General features: G+C 46.6%; 1 protein-coding gene across 4 annotated transcripts in view; it reads right to left on the minus strand.

Annotated features, from left to right (window-relative positions):
• KCNN3 (potassium calcium-activated channel subfamily N member 3) overlaps nucleotides 1-20361 on the minus strand; it is a 158341-nt gene that overhangs the window by 15889 nt on the left and 122091 nt on the right. For 3 of the 4 annotated variants that reach the window (XM_063104856.1, XM_063104854.1, XM_063104853.1), the window contains exons 4-6: nucleotides 18833-18877; nucleotides 14406-14547; nucleotides 7637-7747 (exon numbers count right to left, since the gene is read on the minus strand). In XM_063104856.1, coding sequence (XP_062960926.1) covers nucleotides 7637-7747; nucleotides 14406-14547; nucleotides 18833-18877 — 298 coding nt within the window. The remainder of the gene's footprint in view (nucleotides 1-7636; nucleotides 7748-14405; nucleotides 14548-18832; nucleotides 18878-20361) is intronic. The other variant, XM_063104855.1, reaches the window with a different exon arrangement.

The raw sequence follows: 20361 nt of genomic DNA on the forward strand, positions 1-20361 counted from the left end.
GTGTGTATGTTTTAAAAATTTATTACTGAGATTGGATTATATTTTTCATTGGCGCTGAAGTGATGTTTTTAAAAGAACAGCTAAGTCTTCTCAGAAATGTCTAAGGGACATAAATATTGCTTTTTTGTTCAGTAAAAATTCACTGTGAAAATGGTTTTAAATGACTTAATTGCCCACCTCTGATACTTTCTTGCCTGAAAGGAAGCAGGTGGTCATAAGCTGCAGCTGGAGATGGTGGGTGTCCAGGAGAAGGGGAAGGCAGAGGAGAGGGAGGTCTCTAGGACTGTGCTCAAGGAGTGGAATGGACAGCTACTTCCTGGCAAAAGAGGTGGCACGAAAGGGAGGGAGGCTTTCTCTCTGCAAAACACATACTACTGCTGTCCTCTTGCAGGAAGGTGGGGCGATTTGACATGTGATGTCTTCAATTTCTCTGGGTGCTTAGCCTCCAAGGAAAGCCCCAGAGAAAGACAGGAGGGAAAACCCTGCCGCAGTATTGACAATGATCAGCGGAGCCCTAGTTACAGAGCTTCCTTTTTGGAATGCGGATAGAGCCACAGAAGATCAAGGCTGCCGGGCCTTTGATGGTGGTCTCAGTGTTGGTGTGGAACAAACATTTGAAACTGGAAAGCCTGCAGGTGAATCCCTGTTCTGTCAATTATTAAGCAGTTTAGGAGCAAATGCTCATTATCTGTAGGATGGGAAAAATAAATCCTTACCTATGAGGCCCAAAGGAGGTGAGAGTGATGTGCTGATGGTGTGAAAGCAACAGCCAGTGTTTACCAGGTGCCAGGCAAGGTCTGAGCACTTTACGAGGGTCTGAGTCGGCCCTCATTTAATCCTCACAGCAACCCTATCACGCGGGTACTAATATTATCCCCATTTTACAAATGAAGAAACTGAGACAGCAACCAAGACCATAAGTTATAAATAACAAATTGAGTCAGTGTGGATTGAGTGCTATATAAACTGTAAAGTACCATACGGATATGTTACTCTCCTCTAGCTCAAACACCCCGTTTAAAATATGAGGAAACTGCTTCAGAAATGGGGTGTGAGGCCAGAATCACACAGCTAGCTAGTCCAAGAAGAGCATAAGGTTTTCATGTGGTCTGAAGGAAAGACCTGACTAGATTTCATCCTTACACACAAAAAATTATTTTCTGTTTTCCCAGATCAAGAAATTGGAAAGGACATTAGAGGATTTTTAAATCATCCTGGCCCTCACTTAGCAACATGACAGAACAGAGAGTCCAGGTCCTGCACTTAACTTCAGCCTAAATGTAAGATGCTGAAGTCCCAGCACAGCTGGGCAGCTGAGAGAGGCAGCCACATCACCTTTATGGGCTTGAATGGGAGGCCCCTGCGCACTTGGGAAAGTGATGTTAAATGCGAGCCCTTGTGCTGACTCTGAAATTAACTGCCAGCAAACAGCCTGGCACAAATCTAAGTAGATCAATATCTGCAAGAGAAAAAGAAATAGGCTTTTAACTGCACTGTGCTTTCCCAGGTGGACAGTAAATGCTATTGTGACCAGGATCTCCTTCCAATTCACCTGGATGTTTGCTCTGAGCATTGTTGGAGTGGGGAGCAGATGAGGTCGTGTGCCCCTCCTGGGATCTACTGAACTTCTCTGCAGGGCTTCATTCACCCTTCCCTGATGAGAGCTTCGGTACCCTCTAAGCTCACCTGGTGGGTATGTGCACCAGGGCCAAAAGATGCTCCCAGAGTGCAGGGGTGGGAGGGGGCAGGGCTGGAAATGGAAGCAGCAAACTGGGAAGGACCGCACAAGGTTGGCTATGATTGGATGGGTTCAGGGGTGGTTAGGAGAGGACCCTTTGTATGAGGAAGGCCAGCTGCCTCGCCTCCAAACCCATAAGCATATGGGCTGATTGTTTTCTTTACTCCCAAAATTGACTCTTTCACTCTGATTGGATCCAGGAAATCAGTTCTGTGACCTGCATATTTTAGTAAGGGCTTTAAGATTAATGGGCCTGGGCAAGAAAGTGGTTCAACTAAGATCTTGCAAATAATAGTGACAGCTAACATTTACTCAGTGCTTACTATATGCCAGGCTCTGTGCTAAACTCTTATGTCTGCATTGTTTTGTTAACCCTCAGAAAAACCTGACAAGTAGATGGGATTATTGGCTCCACCTACTATGAATTCTCTGAGATTCACTTTCCTATTCATTCATTCAGGGAATACTTAATGAGCACCTACGACGGGCCAGACACCGTTGTAGGAAGTGAGAGTACTGCAATGAACAAATCAATAACATTCCTGCCATCACGGAATTGACAACCTTGTCTAGGAGACAGTATGCAATTTGTAACCTACAGTCAGGTAATAAGTACTTCGAAGTAAAATAAAGCAGGGTGCAGGGCTAGTGAGTGAGGCAGGTGCTATCGATAGGTGAAATGGGACTTGTTGATTAAATGAGAACACACTTAAAACACTTAGAGCCTGGCCTCAGTATGCCTCAATCACGGTAGTTTTATTAATATCCTCCTCCCCCTCTAAGTGCCAGCTCCTTTCCTTATCATCTCCCCAACCCCCAACAAAAGAAAACGTACAGTAGAACACATATGTCTGTTCCTTGAGCTTTTGGCCATAGTATCCCATGGCAATGGTTTGCTCTGGCCACCTCTTTGCCACTTGGTATTACAGAGGGGCTGTTGGCTGCAGGAGGTACTCAGGGCAGAGGTATGTGGGGGTTGAAAGGAGCACCCTTCTTGGGCACCCTGTGCCTACAGCAGCCACAGGGAGCCCTGGGAGAGTAATTCCAGAGGCCCCACTGGTATACCCCCCAGGGAAGAAATTATTAGCATGCCCGGGGAAGAGTGTTCTACCTGGAGGTTGGAGAGGGGAAAGGGAGGAAACCAGGTCAGGCCACAGTGGGTATGACTTAAGTAACTTCAAGGAGTTACACAGGTTCAACCTAGACTAACTGAGCATTGATTAACATCTCTGTCAGGAACCTGCAGCCAGCCCTGTCTTCAGACTGAGGCATCCCTTGAGCACAGGATTGGAGAAGGGGGCTGTTCCCTCTTTTCCATCTGCCACGTCTACTCTTCCCTCATCGTCACCCCCACAGGCTTCCTGGGCTGCCCTCCCTCTCATAACCCTGCTGACACCCCCTCTCCTTCTTCCTCCATTCGATTCTACACTACCTTCTTTGCTTGCCTCTCCCAGAGGCCCTCAGTGAACACTTGGAACTGGGGGCTCCACCCCTGTGCTGGCAGGAAATTGGGGAGGGTAGAGAGGAAGAGATGTATTTTTGTGGTTCAAAGTTGGAATTTGAAGCTCTTTCCCCATAGCAACATGGTAATAAATGGTGGGTAATTCTATAATGCTATTCATGTGATGCACAGCTAAACTGATTTTTCTCTCCAGCAGGCCTGGGACGCTAACCACCATGCTGAGTTCCAAGGAACTGACTGCCCTGGAAAACCCATTGGGTTTTGGCTGGAGAGCTGCTTGCTGGATCCTGAATAGGGCCCAGCTAGTTGCACACGGCCGGGGCCCACCTTTACCCTGCTCTGGGCCTGAGTGTTCCAATCTTGGTTGGATCTGCTCATCACTAAGGATCCTTCCAGCTCAAATGCACAATGTTTCCATGACTGTTGCTAAATCAAAAACTGCACCCAGTTTGTCTGGGCCAGAACCTTTGTGAGTGATGTAATTTGCAATTCTCTTCTGGGGAAAATTAACATTCCTGATAACTGCTCAACTGATTATCTGACAAATTTTGAAGACTTGTTCTGGGAATCTATTCACGGGTCCAACCAGCTTTTGGTCAGCAGTCTAGTGTCCTTTAGCCAGACTTCTTACATCTGGTATGACAATGACTATTGTATTTTCTTATAAAATGCCCCTACTAAATCTTCAAATTAGGCTGCTGAAAATTTTTTTTTCCTAGCAGGATTATGATAAAATTTGACATGTGCTCATAATTAGAAAAGTTTTCTATAGCACTGTTCAGTAGATATTGGGGGAGGGGCAACTAAAGGTTTTTGAGCAGAGAGGGATATGTTCAGAGCTAAGTCCTTAGACTCTGAGGAAGCAAAATGCAGGATGACTGGGGTAAAGGAGGTGCACGTGAGGAGAGAAGTTAGCCAGCCGTTATGATGGTGCAAGACTGGGAAGATAGCGGCTAGGAGTATGGTGGGGCAGATGACCTGGAGAGACCAGCAGGTGTGAACAGACCATGGCAAGGTCAAATCAGGCTCAGAAACTGCTCAACCTCTGTGGAGTCCGGGGCACAGAGGAGTCAGAGCTAAGTCTTCGTGCCTGGAGATTAGCAGACCAGGGAGGTCAGGAGAAAGAACTGGTTTAGAGAAGTATGGGTTTGGTTTTGGTCTTAGTCATTGATTTTGTGGGGATGTGCACCTGGATGAGGTATTTGGGGCAAGAAACACTTGCAGCAAGGAGAGATAGTCCTGAACAAGGAGAAAGAGAGATAGGCCTGAGTCAGTCGTGCACACCCATTGTGGTGGCTGGAGGTTTTGCTCACTGTGGTTTGATGTGAAGAGTATGCGTGGTGAAGAGAACAGCTCCAGGCCATGGTACCTCTTCAGCCAAGAGTGTCCATGGCAGCCCACCCTGCCTTTTATAAGGGGAGTGCTCTCTGATGGCAGTTGGTAACCAGAGGTTAAGTATGAGGGCAAAGACCACCTCTTACCCACCTTGATGTCCCCAGAGCACAGGGTGTGGCAACCAGAGAGTGACTTCTGTGATGAATGAGTTTAATTACATAAAACAGAAAGACGGGGACATGGAGCACTGGGTGGCAGAAAAGATGTGGCTCTAGTACCTATTTTACAGTCTCTCTGTGTGTCATTTACTTGTGTATTACCTAGTAGCCCAGTGGTTAGCAGTGTTATAATTATAGAATGACAATGGCAGTGACGCTGCAAAGTCAGTGTGGGAAGATCGGATCACATTAAATACAGAAGTGACATTGCTACCGGGGTTGACAAGTTATACAAGCGAAAGAAGACAAGCCACAGAATTCAGGATAACCAGAAACTGAGTTCTTACCCTGTGCTATCAAACCCCCTTCCCTCCCACAAACAGATAAATAAAAATAGTGCTGGCTCTAATGGTAAAGGCTGGGCGGAAGCCTTTATAGCAAGACAGGCAGGATGAGTAAACACTGGGACAATTGGAGTATTTTTATGATTAATAGGCTGCAATTCCTTTTTTTTTTTTTTTCTTTTTTCACTTAGGTACTTGAAGAATTAAGGTGGTATATACTTGTAACAGATTGCTTTTAACTGTTAAATCTATTATTGTCCACTCCTGAGAGGTTTGCAATTATGCCATACTCAGCTTCTTCCACATTAGACCTTTCTCCAAGAATTCACTGAGATCTTATAAATAGACTGAGCTTGGCATTTCTTTGACCCATGAGCCTCTCCAGCTGGAAATGAAGGGCCATTTGGAGAGGACAGAGGATAGACCAGGCATCCCCAGGGGAAGAAAGGTGGGCTTCTCTTGTGAGCAGATAAAAGTTAGCTCAAACCAGAGTAGGCCAAGGACAGAGCCAGTTGCATTTCAATCAAGGTTATGTAAAAGAACCTTTGGAAGTCCCAGACCTGCCAGCTTTGAAAATCTTCTCTCTGTAAGAACCATCCCTTTTGTGTTGTTTATTTCTCTGGGAAAAGATATTAGATATTAAAGGGACATTTCAGCAGATGTAAGGATTCTCAGAAAAGCTAGATGTTATTTGATTAAAAAGGTATCTTGCACTCGTGGATGAGCAATAAATTTTTGTTGATTTGATTTTTAGTCCTACTTCTCAAAAAGTAAGTGGACTTGAGGAGGATTTTAGAGAATTATTTTTGAAAGATTGAAATTAGTAATCACAATCTCATGTCCTACAATTATATTGTAGAAAAAAAAAATGTTTATTTTCCAGGCATATAAGGGAACCGGCTTTCTCGGCTTTTTTTCTGTCTAGTGTCTGATTTACTGGGTGAAAAACGGAGAGGACAAAGGACTAACATCAAATACAAAGTACATACTTGTTTTAAAAAAGCAAACCAGCATAACCAGAGAGACTGTTAATGTCTCTGCTCTTGGTAAACAGCGTTGGAGAAGGTTTTGGAGGAAGAAATCTCACTCCCCTCACTCCTGCATGTAGTTTCAACTCAGTGAAACATCACCAAGTTGTTTCAGGATCATAGACACAAGTCTGTTTGCATTTCGGTGTTGCAATAACTTTAGTGATTTCCTCAATATCAAGCGTGACTTCCGCATGCATATTTGAGGGGGCTAAAGAACAGTGACCAAGGTACAAGATCCCATGTGACACCTGCAGGCCTTGCCATGGGACAACCTCCAGTCGCTGATATCATGAGGCTACAGATCATGTTTTCTTCTGTACAGCTGGGAGCTCGGGCCATCATGTGCCACATTCGTCTGTATGTCAACAACACAAGAATATTGGTCTGTACCGTTCCTTTTAACATCTGCGGAGGCTCTTTAAAAGAATCCAATAAATGTAATCAAAGACCAAACAATCAAACACCATAAATAATTCTGCCGAGAAATTGGAGAGGCCTTGGCAACTGCACATTCTCCCACTGCCTTCGCGCTAGGAGCTTGCAGCGCTCTGTCATCCTCTCTCTCTCTTTTTGTTCTCCCTTCCTGCCTTTGTCTCTATTTCTAACACATTTTTTTCTGCACTGAAACATTAATCACTGAATATTTTCTCTAGCTTTCAAAAATCCAAATCAAAATGTGGTTGCTTATGAATCCCTGAACCCACTTTAGTCGAAAATGAGGAAGACTTACTATGGAGGCCAAGGCCCCAGCACAGGGTTTTGGTTTTCTCAACTCAGAAAAAGGAGAGTCTTGCAGGAAATCATATTACTGACCTTTGTTCAACCTGCAGTTCTAAAGAATTTTCCATAAAAGCTGTCATTAAATAAACAGCTCCTGCCTTGCTCATTTGGCCTGCTGTTATCCTGGAAGGCTCATTCTGTCTCTTTTAAACGGGCCTTTTCTTTGACAATTCAGTGGGGTGTCAGACTTTTAGCAGCTAAATGATCTGCCCATTCCTGCATATTTCCAGTTTCTCATCCTTCTTAACCACTTTCATAAGAGTATAAGAAACATTATCTGAAAAACGCAGAGGAAAATTGGATGATGATGTTCTGATGAACAATATTATTTAAGAATGTGGGCTCTACTGGAATGATTGTTTTAAATTATTTTTTTTAAGGATTAGATTTAGATACATTTCCAATATACTTTTAAGATTCTCTACTGTCCTTCCTAATGAGAATCATGAAAATATTTGAGCATAAACAAAAACGCTGCCTCAAGCTGGGTAATTTATTTGGTACCATTAGGCAAGGGGGCGAGTTATACCATTGTATACTATTGATTTAATTATCAGAATAATTATTTGGTTGCCTGAACCATGCACAGTGATTTAATAGAAGACAGGAACCTGGCATATTAAGACATTGTGCCCATTTCATGGAGGCTGTTTGCCTGTGTCTGGGGCTCTCTCAACACTCTATTTAAAGATGTGGCACTGACGCATACCATGTGACTATTTTCTTTCTGACTGGCTTCTGCTTTAGTCTTAAGTCCCCCTTTAAGATGCGGATGCATGACATCTTACCCGTTTGGTGAGCTGAGTGTCCATCATGAAGTTGTGAACGTGCTTCTCTGCTTTGGTGAGTTCCAGCTTTCGGGCCACCACGGCCACCACCAGGGCAGTGCAGCCCGCACCCTATGGGGGGACACCAAAAGGACCAGAGAGGAGACATCATCAAGAGGCAAGGCGAAAAACTCAATGTGCTCTGTGCACATCATGGGCCCTGATGTTCCCACCCACGAGGGGATCTGCAGTGCCTCTTGGCTTATGCTCCATAGCTGAGCTCTGAGATACTGTCCTCATAGAGATAGCCAGTCCATAATGGAGCAGAATCCTGGCTGGAGCTGAGGCTTTGGGGAAATTAAACAACAGATATCACCAGGTCACCTGCCAGGCTGTGCAAGGCAGCGGAAGACAGAGAGTCCAGCACACACAGGCTCTGTCTCCCTCATGCATGTCCCAACCCCACTGGACCAGTGGGCCCAGGAGGAAAAAAGGCCATGCATCAACTGGTGTATGGATGGGACACCTGCCAGTCGTTGAGAGTTTTCTTGAAAATAATCTAATGAAGAGGCAATATATTTCCCCCAAAGATTGCTTCCCAGAAGGAACACTGGCTGGCATGAACATGTGCACTCAATGACTGTGTTTGTTGCACAGCTGGGTCTTTGTACCTGAAGGTCTAGGCTATGACTCAGCACCAGAATCAGTTCTTTCTTGCTTTCATCAGGAGGCTCATGAATTCACCATCATGCAGAGATTTTAAAGATGATAACACTTCTGCCTAAAACCAGGATTTTGAGTGAACCCGTAGAAGACCCTCAGGGTTTTCCAGAACAGTGTGCCTAGTCTGCTCAGGTAGGTCCATTCCAGAGAGCCCAGGGGGAAGGTGTATAAAGAAGCAGGATTGCATTGAGTCTCAAGAATAGCAGGACTCACTTTCTCTCCTGTCTGGGAAATGAGCAGGGAAAGGAAAGTGGTGCATTCCAACATTCTCCCAATGGACTTTTAAAACCTCTTTACTGTGCTTCTCGGCTGGCCTGTGAGCACTGGGGCAAGAGAGAAACCCTCTCCTCTGCAGATTCTCCTGTCCTTACTGACAGTGGACTCTCCACAGAGACCATCACCCTCTTCCCGTTGACTGGGCCCTGGACCACCCTGCCTGCCACTCATGGAAACAGATGATGAACTTGTGAAAGCCATCAATCTGATCCCCCAGGTGCTAAACACTAATTCTAGTTGCCACAGAACCCAGTTTAGCAGTTTGAGGTGGGATTGAAGGAATCCATCAGTAACGTTTTTGACTCATCAGGTGTTACAGAATGTGTGAGAAACAGAAAAGAACAGGAATGCATATGGGTAGTTTGTTTCCCTACTCTCTCCTTCATAATCTCTTTCTCTCTTTTCTCACAGGCAGACCAAGGCTAGCCTATGTGAGTTTCAATATGGTTGAAAGTTGACAACGCTTTCTCCTAGATTTTCACAAGGGTTCCCATTAAAGCAATCTAGTGTTTCTTGGTACATTTGGTCAGCCACCCATGTCTAGCACAACAAGTGAACAGAACTGAGTCTGTGTGAACTTTCCTTTTCTGACCTCATTTTCCTCTCTTGTTCAGGGATGGCTGTGTTTTCTTGGCATCTGTGACTTGCTAGAGACTCTGTACCCAATTTTCAAAGGATATGGACAGTTGGACAGCCTGGTCTATAGCTATAATCAATTTAACCAGGTCTTTAAGCAAAAAATAGCTTAAAAGAAGCGGTCCTAGAGGGAAGATGTGTGCTCCCTTTTGCCTCAACCAGACCGAGTATCATCCCTGCCCTTTATATGGAGTTCCAAAACACTTTGGGCTGAAAGCCAAAAGGAGGGATATATCACGGTGTTAAAAATGGAACATCAGATGGAGAGGGTTCTCCCCAGGCTCCATTCTCCCTCATCTCCCTGGGTCAAGAGAAAACTCAACTTAATTCATCCCTGAAAGCTGGGGAGGAGGGAGTCTCCCTGCACCATCCCACTTTGGGAATTTAATCAAAACAATCATCCATCATCCCGAATTTCCAGCGGCTAGATGGACTGCTCCACAGTTCTTGTCATGGCCCACAGTCTATCTGATGGAGAGCAGGGGGCTTCTAATTAGAAGCTAAGTGTTTTACCTAAGGAACCACCTATCTTATATGACTAAGATAAATTTCTGCGTGGAGGCAGGAGGGTGAACTAGATGACATTTCCCAATTTCTTTCAACTTAAAGATGTCAGTACTCCCGTATGGCTATTTCTCTGGAGGATGCTGTGTTCTGAATCCTGAATTCCAACTAAATAGATAGGCGTGGATGCTCTCCACTTTATTTTTCTTTTAGATAATCCATTGGATGGAACTAGGGAGGTCATCAATAATGAAGCCTCACCTGGTCATTTCCATTAAGAGGCAGCCTTGTAAATAAAGATGGAGTCAGATATCAGCAACCTTCAGAAAGTGCTGAAATCTAACTACTGGTCCTCTCCAGAATGTGCATGTGTATGTGGGGGAGGGAGGCAGGGCAGAGATAAGGGAGGAGGGTGCAGGGAGAGAGGGAAGTGGAGCAGAGAAGGAAAGTGGGAACAAGTTGTGCTGCATCCTAAACAACAAGGGTCAGAAGAAGGAAAGAGAAGAGGAGGGAGCTGAGGAATGGGGAAAAAAGGATGGACCAATGGGAGTGAGAGGAAGGAAGGAAGCACAAGGAGCCTAAGACTTGAGTCAAAAGTTAATGGTCAGTTTTGGCTCTTTAGAGGGAATAAAAGAAGTACCATGAGATCCCACCTACCTGCCCTGTTGTGTCCATCTTTAAGTGGCGTGAGGATCACCTATCACCTGTTTTCCTTCAGGATGATAGGCCTTTTCACTCTGATGAACTCATCAGTCTGATGGGCCCTGCCAGCAGCCTGGGAGTGTGCATGTGACGTGGCAGTGATGCAGGCTGGTTTTGAGACAAATTGCCAAGGACCTGGCCGATTGTGGTGTGTGGGAGCTCATGCTGTCCTAGTGTGGAATCTTAGAAATGCAATCTTAGTGGGCAGAGGGGGCGTGTGAGGAGAGGACGCAGTGAGACAGCACAGGGTAAAGCAGCTGCTGGTCTGACTTCCATGGGGTCAGACTGGGGAACAGATCCATGACTCAGCCTTTTGCCTTCATATGTGCCAAGTCCTGAATCACAGTTGACACCAACTGCACTCCCTGGGTCTGCTCTGCTCATCTCCTATTTCCATGGGGAAGGGGTTGGAGGTGTGTCTACCCCTGGTGAGTTCGAACTTTCCAAGTTCGAAAGTTTACCTGAATGAGCAGGGAACACAGAGTGAGCAGAGAAAAGGTGGCTGGGACAGAGTGAACATGCCTAACTCATCTACAGATTTGTCCCAAATCTGGACAGAGACCCCTCCACACTAGTCCTCCCACTTCTTGCTTCCAAGAAACATTTTCCAGCTGGAAAACCTTAGAAGCTGGAAAACAAGTATCCCAAGGGAAAAGTATGAGGTGTTCTTAACTAAAGAAGCATAAAATAAAATAAAACATAAATGAAAGTGACAAATGGAGGAGGGAAGGCTGGAGCACTTACAGTTGGAATCTGTTTCTGCAACAGATTCCATGTAACAACTAAAATAACATCAACTGGTTTGAAACCAAGGTGTTTCGGGAGAAGCTCATCTTCTAAAAGTGACATTAAGCAGATGTCTTGCTGAGCCCTCTTTTTGCCTCCTCCCAAAATGACTTGATTTGTGCTACCTTTCACTTCTCCATCACTTTCCTTTTGCAGTTCAAAGAGGCATCTCTCATGAGGCTATTGGCCAACAGACATCCTGGAAACTTTTGTCTATTTGTCCATAAGTCAGGAAGGGTCCACAGAGCGAGTCTTGCTTTAGAAAGTGGCTATACTGAAACAAAGTAACTGCCAAGCAGACTTGGGGGCTCCAAGGATCTTCCAGATGCCTATGGAACCAAAGGTCCAGCAAAGGCACATCTTTAAATTTCGTTGTCATTTTCAGTTCTGGACATTAAATATTGACAGCTTTCTCTGTACTGAATTGTAACTGTTATCATGAAAATTCTTTATGGAAAGATGCTGGACTTTGATATATCTGCTACTATGGGTGAAATCTCTCAAACACACCAGGTCTGTGCCAGCAACATCAAGTTGTTCAGACAAGTATATACCCTGCTTAATGTTTGATAATTACACCATTACTGGGATTGCCAAGAGAAAACAATGATTAAGACTATTTACAGCCACAAACACAAATCCTTCCTTTCCCTTTGCAAGCAGGCCCTGCCTTGGCCTTCATGGTGTCCATGGTAACCAAACAGGAAGCCCTACCTTTAGTAAAGGCACTTGCAGTAATAATTGGGAGATATGCATAGTGTTGTGAGGTTGGAAGGAGCTGGGAAGTCTCCTCAGCAGTGCAAAATCCTTGAAAGGAGTGACTCAGCTAGAAAAGTCACATTTGTTAGAAAAATGCTACCAGGGTTCCTCACTGTGGCTGACCCCAGAGTGAGGCAGCTGACTTTAATTTGTGTAAAAATACTGACAATGAACAGAGGAAACCTCCCTGTTCCTGTGTATAGAAAGGTATGTATTTATGCAGCAGGGTTTTGTGCAAAAAGAGCAGATGAAAGGCGTGTGCTGTATTTTTAATACGGAAGGTGGATATCGGTTCCTCCTCATCTGTTTGTTCTTTCCGCTTTGATCACACCCCAACCCACAAGGAGCAAAACACTCCCTTCCAAGGGGCGCTGTAGACCCAGGCAGCAAAACAGGGTGCTGGAGACCAAGCAGTCTGCTGAAGACCACACCCCAAGGAGAAGCAGGAATGGGGGTAAAGGGGTCCTGCCTATTCCACGCAGCTTTGTCAGAGGGGGAGCCAGGAGCTGTGGAGTTGAGGAACCAGGGAAACGGTGGGTCGATCTGGGGCCACTTCTTGGATGGGGCACAGCTCTGTGCTGAGAGGGAGAATGGCTGGTATTTAAAAATAACAGGCTCCCAGCAGGGCCCCTCCACCTATTGGCAGTCTGGTCTGCGCAGCCCTGGCTGGGAGCTGGTTCTGAGGCACAAAGCCCACGCCCCAGGAGCGGCTCTAAGAAGGAAAGCTCTGGCCTTCAGGTGGCATTTCAATCCTTTCTGAGAGGAAGAATCTTTCCCTGGTTTCCTGGTGACAGTTGGAGCTGTGCCAGAAAGACTCCTACTAAACAATGGGAGGTGTTTGTTCTAAAGCCTTACATTTACCCATGATATATCCCAGCCTCGGTGCTAAGCCTTTTGTCATTAACTGCTGTTTCAGGACCTGACTGCTAATGTGGGCCTGCCCTGGATTTGAGTCAGAGAGGGGCAGGGCTGTGTCCAGTGGCGAAATAGCAGCCCTTGCCCCCTCCTGCTCACTGGGCCAACTGCCCCCAGCCTCTGGCCCAGGCCACCTCTGCTCTGAGTGGCTGGTGAGTCTGGCTACCTTGTCCACCAAGATCAGCCCCAGGAGGCCAACAGGCTGAGTGGGATGGGGGCAGGGCAGTCCCAGCCTGGGTGAGGATTTAACTAGGAGCTGCAAGGAGAGCCTCAGACCTCCCTTCCCACTGCAGAACAGAGTCATTTCTCTTTCAGAAAGAGGGTCTTTCATTTCTCCCAGCAGCAATAGAGGTGATGAATGAGATCTGAAGGAGCACACAGAGAAGGATTTTCCCAGAAGCATGCTGGGGGTGCAGAGAGAGGGCTGCCCTGGGCAAGGGCTGCAAGGCCCCGCCATGGAGATCCAGAGCCATGCCACCCCCAACACTACCCAGGCTTAGACATGTGCTTTCCTCTTCAAGCCTCAGTTTCCTCTTCTGAAAAGAGGGTCCATGCCACTCTGATGCTGTTCTAGGATTCTAGGACAGAAATCAAAGAGCAGTGGCTGCCTGACCTGGATCCAAAGCACAGCAAGGCCAAGGGAGCACCTCACCAACTTACAAATGAGGAGCTGTTGAGCTTGGGGACACTGAGGACACCACCAACACTGACTGCATGTGTGGCTGCTCAATGTTTACAAAGCACTTAAACGGAAATCATTTTATTTCATTCGTACCATAAGCCCGTGAGGAGGGCAGGGCAGGTCTTCCATCTCCACTTTATACTGGAGAATTCTGAGGTTCAACAGGCTAAGGGCCTTGCCCAGGTCTACAGTGAGTGGAAATCAGATCCCGCTTCTCACTCTGACCCCATGTCCCTCCTGTGAGCAGTGCTATGACAGCCGTGTGATAGGCAGAAGAGGTGGGGGCAGCAGTGGCCAATCCAATCCAGGACACAGGTCCCTTAAGGCTGGTTCAGTGCCTTTTCCCTGGACCCCATCTCTGAGGGTTCCAGCTAAACTTTATCAGAAATGGTGCCAAGGTCTGTGGGACCCCAGTCAGGAAGGAGGACAATAAACTGCAAGCTCTGATGCTCCCTGGAGGTTGGCAAACTGGGCAGCTGGGCAGTGGTGGGGTGGGGAGCAGAGGGTCAGGCTGACAACCAGCTTTGCCCAGCCTATTTGGTGATGGGCGTTGCAGGGTTGGTGAATAGACCATTAACTGTCAGGACCCAGGACTCTATTTCTATCGCAGAAAAGTAAGCTGAAAAATGAGAAACCATTGCAGATTTCACATCTGCCTTTTTATGTGTGGGGGGACGTGCATGCAGGTCTGATAACTAGCAGCTGCCCCTGCACCCCAGCTAGCTAGGCCCCTCTCGGCTTGCAGTAAAGGGTTCTGCTCTTTGCAACATTTTCAGGGTAGGGTGATGGACAGAGGCAGGTACTCACCATGATGCCAGTGAGAAGACAGACACCTTTCCCACAGTATGTGTGGGGCACCATATCCCCATAACCAATGGAAAGGAATGTGATGGAGATGAGCCACATGGCACCCAGAAAGTTACTAGTTACATCCTGCTGGTCATGGTACCTGCCAAGGGGAAGACAGGAGTTAGTCAAGGGTACTGCCATTCCCAGGAGTAAAGGCTGTGGACAAACCTAGAGGGGAAGGAAATGAGATATTTTACCAAGGAAGAGACAGTAGTGATGGTGGCACACACACTGAAGGCCACCCAGGTCCTGTCTGCAGCTCCCTGCCACCCCAGCCCCCAACCACGAGCTTGGTCCCAGAGGTAAAATGCTTTGTCATGGTTTGCACCATATTGTAGACACTTTTTAGTGTTGGTAGTATAGCTTTGTATGAAATCATGCAGTAATAAAATTTAAAATTTCCCTTCCAAGACAACAGTCTAAATGTATGTGGATGTGATTAATCTGAAATCACAAGCTTCTGAACGTGAAAAATGTCAAAAAAATCACCAAACACATTTAGTGATTTCTTCCAAGAAAGTTGATTCCCAAGATTGGCATCTCCTGGGTGTATGGAGGGAGGCTACAGCGGCCAGGGCTCTCTTGGAGCTGTCTCTAGGGGAGGCCCTGGGGTGTCCACTGAGGCATGGCCTCCCCTTCTGAGCTGGGAAGGGGCTTGTGGGTGCCCCACCCTGGGAGGAACCAGCTGGAAAGACATCACCACCATTCCCTCTGCCAGATGCCCGCCCATTTCACCACATGCCTTTCCTCCCTCCCTTTATCCCCAAACACTAAGACCCACTGCATGCCAGCCTCTGTGCCAAGAACTGAAATACAAAAATGAGCATGATACAGCTCTGCCCTCAGGGGTTCTCAGCCTGGGAGAGGGGTTCGCTGAGGATGCAGTTATTTGCAGAGGGTGCAATAGGTGGGTGGACGAGGTGCCTTGGGGAGAGGAGAGGGTAATGACCTTGACCAAGACACACGAGGGTTAGTTAGAGAAGGTGCCTGCTGTGGTTTGAACGAGTCCATTCCAAAATTCAGGTGTTGAACATTAATGGCCAATGGCACGGTATTAAGAGGCGGGGCCTTTAAGAGGTGATTAGGACAGAAGGGCTCCTCCCCTCATGAATGGATTAAGGCCCTTATAAAAGGCGATGTTGGCTCTCTTGCTCTTCCTTGCCATGTGAGGACACAGCATTCCTCCTTTCTGCAGGATGCAGCAACAAGGTGCCATCTTGGAAGCAGAGAGCAGACCTCACCAGACACCAATCCTGCTGGTGCCCTAATCTTAGACTCCCCAGCCTCCAGCACTGTGAGGAAATAAATTTCTTTTCTTATGAATTACCCAGTCTGTGCTATTCTGTTATAGCAGCACAGACAGAGACAGCGCCACAGAGGAGCAGTTCTTGAGTTTTCCAGGCAGGCCCATGGGAAAGGGTGCTCCGGGCAGAGAGAGCGCCCTCACGAAAGCCCAGGGCTGGACACAAAGGGCAGCAGGTAGCCCGGATTCACCCCTGGTGAAGGGGATGCTTTTTCACAATGTTTTCTAACAGGATCAGCTTGAATGACAGAATGGACTCTGCATTTAATCCTGTAGGGACATCACTCCTTGGTAAAACCTCCCTCCTGGTCAGCCACTTGGAGGCCACCAGATGGGGAAGTTGAGATAGGCCAGGGAGACCAAACCAATTTGGTTGGATAGAGCAGAAAGCCATTTAGGAACCTTAATCCACAGAATTTAGTTACCAGCGAGGCTTACATGAATGAATTAATGCACATGAGGTGCTTGGGAAAGGTCTGACGCAAGGAGGCCCTCAGGCTACTATCACCAGTGTCCCCCATACCCCCACAGGATCTGGTGCCCAGCGAGTGATCAGCAAAAGCTGCTTTTCCTCCCCATAACCCCCTAGGTGAAGTGTGCAGGGAAGGTTGCAGGTACAGGTGCAGCTGGAAATGAGCCTGGAAGAAGACAGAAGCTCTGATAGTTAGAAAGGAGGGGGAGCATCTAATTGGGGAACACCAAGAACACAGTATGATGGGTACCATTTATTGAGCACCTACTGTGTGATTGGCACTTTGTATACAAACACTCGAATTCTCATGACATCCTTTATTTTATAAGAGAGCAACTGGAAGCACAGAGATGTTGAGTGACTTGCCCAAGGACACACAGGAAGTAACTTAAGCAAAGCCCACATGCCTTTTGCTGCTCCACTCAGCATGGAGAGGCAGAAGTGACTGGCTGTGTCTTGGGAAATGATGAGGAAGTTTTAGTGAGAGGAGGGCACCTGGACTCCAGTAGTAGGCGATGGGGTGGCTTCAGAGACCAGGGGTCCGATTTTGGAGGGCCTGGAATTCCAGGATAAGAAGTTTGGGTTTGGTCCTAGAAGCCTTGGAAGCAATTCTAAGTTCCTGAGCAGAGGAACAATACACTGACATGGCTTGCTGGGAAAAATGGTCTGCAAGTGGTGAGCAGGATATTTGAAATGCTGGAATGCGGGGGCGGGGTGGCTGGGTGAGAAGCAGGTGTGCAAAGCTAGGAGAGAGATGGCAGGTGGCATCCTTTATCACCCACCTGAGCCTGGTCCTAGCAGGTCCCAGCAAGCATATCAACGGTGGACTGTCCAGCCCCACCTTGAGTCCTCAACCAGCAACCAGAGGGGGTAGCATTAGCCTTTTGTAGCAGTCTGCATATGGGAAGGGGTGCCTGGTACTTCTGGGGCACGTGAGGAGTAGACATCCCCTCTCACAGCTCTACTGGGAGGGTGGGCTCAGCTGCCCTTCGTACCTGCCTCACTTACTCCCCAGCAATGCTCTGCTGCTACCCTGAGGGCCCCCAGCTGGCTGCTTCCAGGGGGCCTCCCTTCCCCAGGGCTGGGTCTGTGTTTGCTCCTCTGACTATCTTTAAGGAGCAGAGGCTGGTGGTGCCCAGCTCTGACCCCCAGATTGAATCTGCCCCTGCCCCTGCCACAGCTGCACTCCCCGTCCTGAAAGTCTGCCCTGCCAAGCCCTGAGGCCGATGTGTTCCCCTCCGCTCCCACATGCCGCTCTCTGGCTGGGAGGAACGTGGCAACCCTGGCCTTCAGGCTGCACTGAGGTGGTGGTGGAATATAAGACTTCAGAGTCTGTGAAAAAGCAAGACTGATGGAGGCGAGGAGGGGCACAGAAGGGAGAAGACTTAAAGGCAGTGTCACACCATAAGCCAGCAACACACAAGCGAATGCAGGAGAGTCAGAGCCGGGGTCATCAGTTCATCAAAAATCAACATGTCCTGGAGGAAAAACGCTTGGGTGAGGTCTGAGGACGATGAGGAGGGGAGGTTTAGCAGCGAGGAGGCAAGCCAGTGGGCTTGGGCGCGCTTGCCTGGGTTCGAGCCCAGCTCCACTGTGAGTAGCTCCATTGCTGTGGGCAAGTGACTTAACCTCTCTGTGACTCAGTTTCCTTACCTGCTGATGAGAAGATCAAGTAAAACCCACAAGTAACACTAGCACAGTGCTTGGCCCAGAGTAAGCGCTCATTAAATGTCAGCAATTATCATTGTTGAGAGGGGGCAGGAGTTGTCAGTCTGGGAAACAATATGCTGACAAACACAGGAACGTGGATTTACAAGTGCAGTAGGAAGAGGGTTTCAACAGGGGAGTGATGTGGTGTTCATGAAGATGCCTTGAAGTTGAGGCTAGAGAACTATTTGATGCAGGGACAAAAGAAATCTACTGTAAGCTCTAGGACAAAAAGGGATATGAGATATTTGGCATCTGAGAATGATTATTCTAGCAGCTATATGCAACTGATTAAAGAAGTCAGGCCCCAGACAGAGAACTGCTAGAAGGTTTGCAGGTGCTCAAGGAGAAGCAATGGAGGGCCTTGAATGCCAAACCATGAGGTTAGGATTTAAATTGTAGCCCATATACTGTGTACATCATTGGTTTTGCTGTGCACATGGGTCTCTCCACAGTCCTCCTTTCCTTACAAACCTTGAGGCTTAAACTAGTATTCCCTGGCTGCTCGGCTGCCATCAGGATCATGGACCATCCTGTTCATATGGAGGTGGACTCAGAGGCAAAGAGATTAGAGATCAAAGTGGAATTATGTATAAAGCATCAGATAATGTGTTTTTTAAATTGATGTCTGTTTACTGCCTTTAAAAAATTTTTTTTGTAAATTCCCTTTATGTTCTCGTGGGTTTCTTTTTTATTCACCATATAAAATCCCATTGATGCTAACTGTGTGTGCTGAGGAGAGGAGAAGCAGATCTTGAGAATATCATTCATTCTTTGTTTATCAAACTTCTGTGATCTCTCCTCTGGCGGGGGCTCTAGAAGATGCTGAGATGAACCGGACATGCACCCTGCTCTGCAGCGCCTGGAGCATCGTCATGGAGATAAGACATGCATGCAACTCACCAAGCAGGAAGTGATGAGCGAGAAAGCCGGGCTGGTGACTCAGGACTGTGGGAGTAGAGAGGAGGGAGAAAACGTTTCTAGACCTATTCACAATTTTAGAGTGGTTTACACATGTCACAAATTCACGTACTAATCTCGTGCTATTTTTTGCAATAGAGACCTTTTTCATGTTTTTCTTTAAGGGCTGAGAAGGAAAAGATGTAGTTTCTCTTTGAGCTAAAGGTAGTTATTATAGTTATTAATTTATCCTTCAGGGTGTGAACTGTGTAGTTTTTTTTTTTTTTTTTTTTCCACTTCTTAATATTGTGAAATAAATGAAGGATACAAAAGACTGACTGGGCAAAGATTGTAGATTAAACACATATGTCTACTTTTGCTTCCTTGAGTCCCTTACAACTGAAAGTTTTTAGTTCCCTACTTTTAAAAATAAGCAGGTAATGAGGAATCCCCAGATATCTGAGGAAAGTCTCTAACATTAAAGACACATACCAAATAAGTCAATTAAATAAAGAAAAAGACTCTGGATCAAATACAGACCATTCACAAAAAAGAACTCTTGAAAAAAAAATCCTATAATTAATGTTGAGGGACATAAAATAAGATATTGGACCCATGAGACAAGAATGGAATGCTATACAAAGGAAGCCTCCCTAGAAGGGCTGGAAGATAAATTGAGGGAGTCTCCCCAAAGGCAGAAAAAGACATAGAGAATGAAAGTGAAGAGAAAATATGAGAAAATGAGTGAATCAGTCTGCCAATTCAAATAGTAGTAGTTCTAGAAAGACAAAAAAAAAAAACTGGGGGAAAAAAAAGAGGAAAAGAAGAAGGGGAAAGAAAAAGGAGAGAAGTAATTATTAAAGAAATCATTCAAAAAATTTCCCAGAACGGAATAGCATGAGTTTCTAAATCAAAGGCCCACTGTCCCCAGCACAGTGGATGAAAATAGAGTCACATGGCACATTACTGGGAACTTTCAGAACACCAGGAGGAAAGGAGGAAATCCTATAGAGCTTCCAGGGTAGGGGGTGGGGATGTCAAACACAAAGAATCATAAATTAGAATGATTTTCGACTATTTCACAGCAATAGCAGAAGCTAGAAGGCCATGGAATAAAGCCTTCAAACTTCTGGAGGAAAATTATTTCCAAATCAGAATTCCAAACCAAAGAGACTGGATTTCTGAACCACTCAAAGTATTAGTTAGTCTGAGGGTAGAATGAGGACGTTTTCAGATGTGCACATTTTCAGATGTTTGCCTCCCATGCACCCTTTCTCAGGAAGCCACAGGAGAGTGTGGTTCACCAAAACAAAGGAGTAAACCCAGAAGGGGGAAGGCAAGGGATCGAGGCAATGAGATCGATGGAGGAGAGAGAAGGCTCAGGGTGCTGGTGCAGGGAGACCCTTGAAGGATAGCCATGCACCGGGCGTGGAGGGCAATCAGTCCAGGAGGGAGCAGGTCAGAAGCTCTGGGACACATTTCCCAGAAGACGATTGATAGAAAACCTGATGTGACCGAACATCTGAGAAAAG

Source organism: Cynocephalus volans, chromosome 8, assembly GCF_027409185.1.
Source record: "Cynocephalus volans isolate mCynVol1 chromosome 8, mCynVol1.pri, whole genome shotgun sequence".
Taxonomy (NCBI): Eukaryota; Metazoa; Chordata; class Mammalia; order Dermoptera; family Cynocephalidae; genus Cynocephalus; species Cynocephalus volans.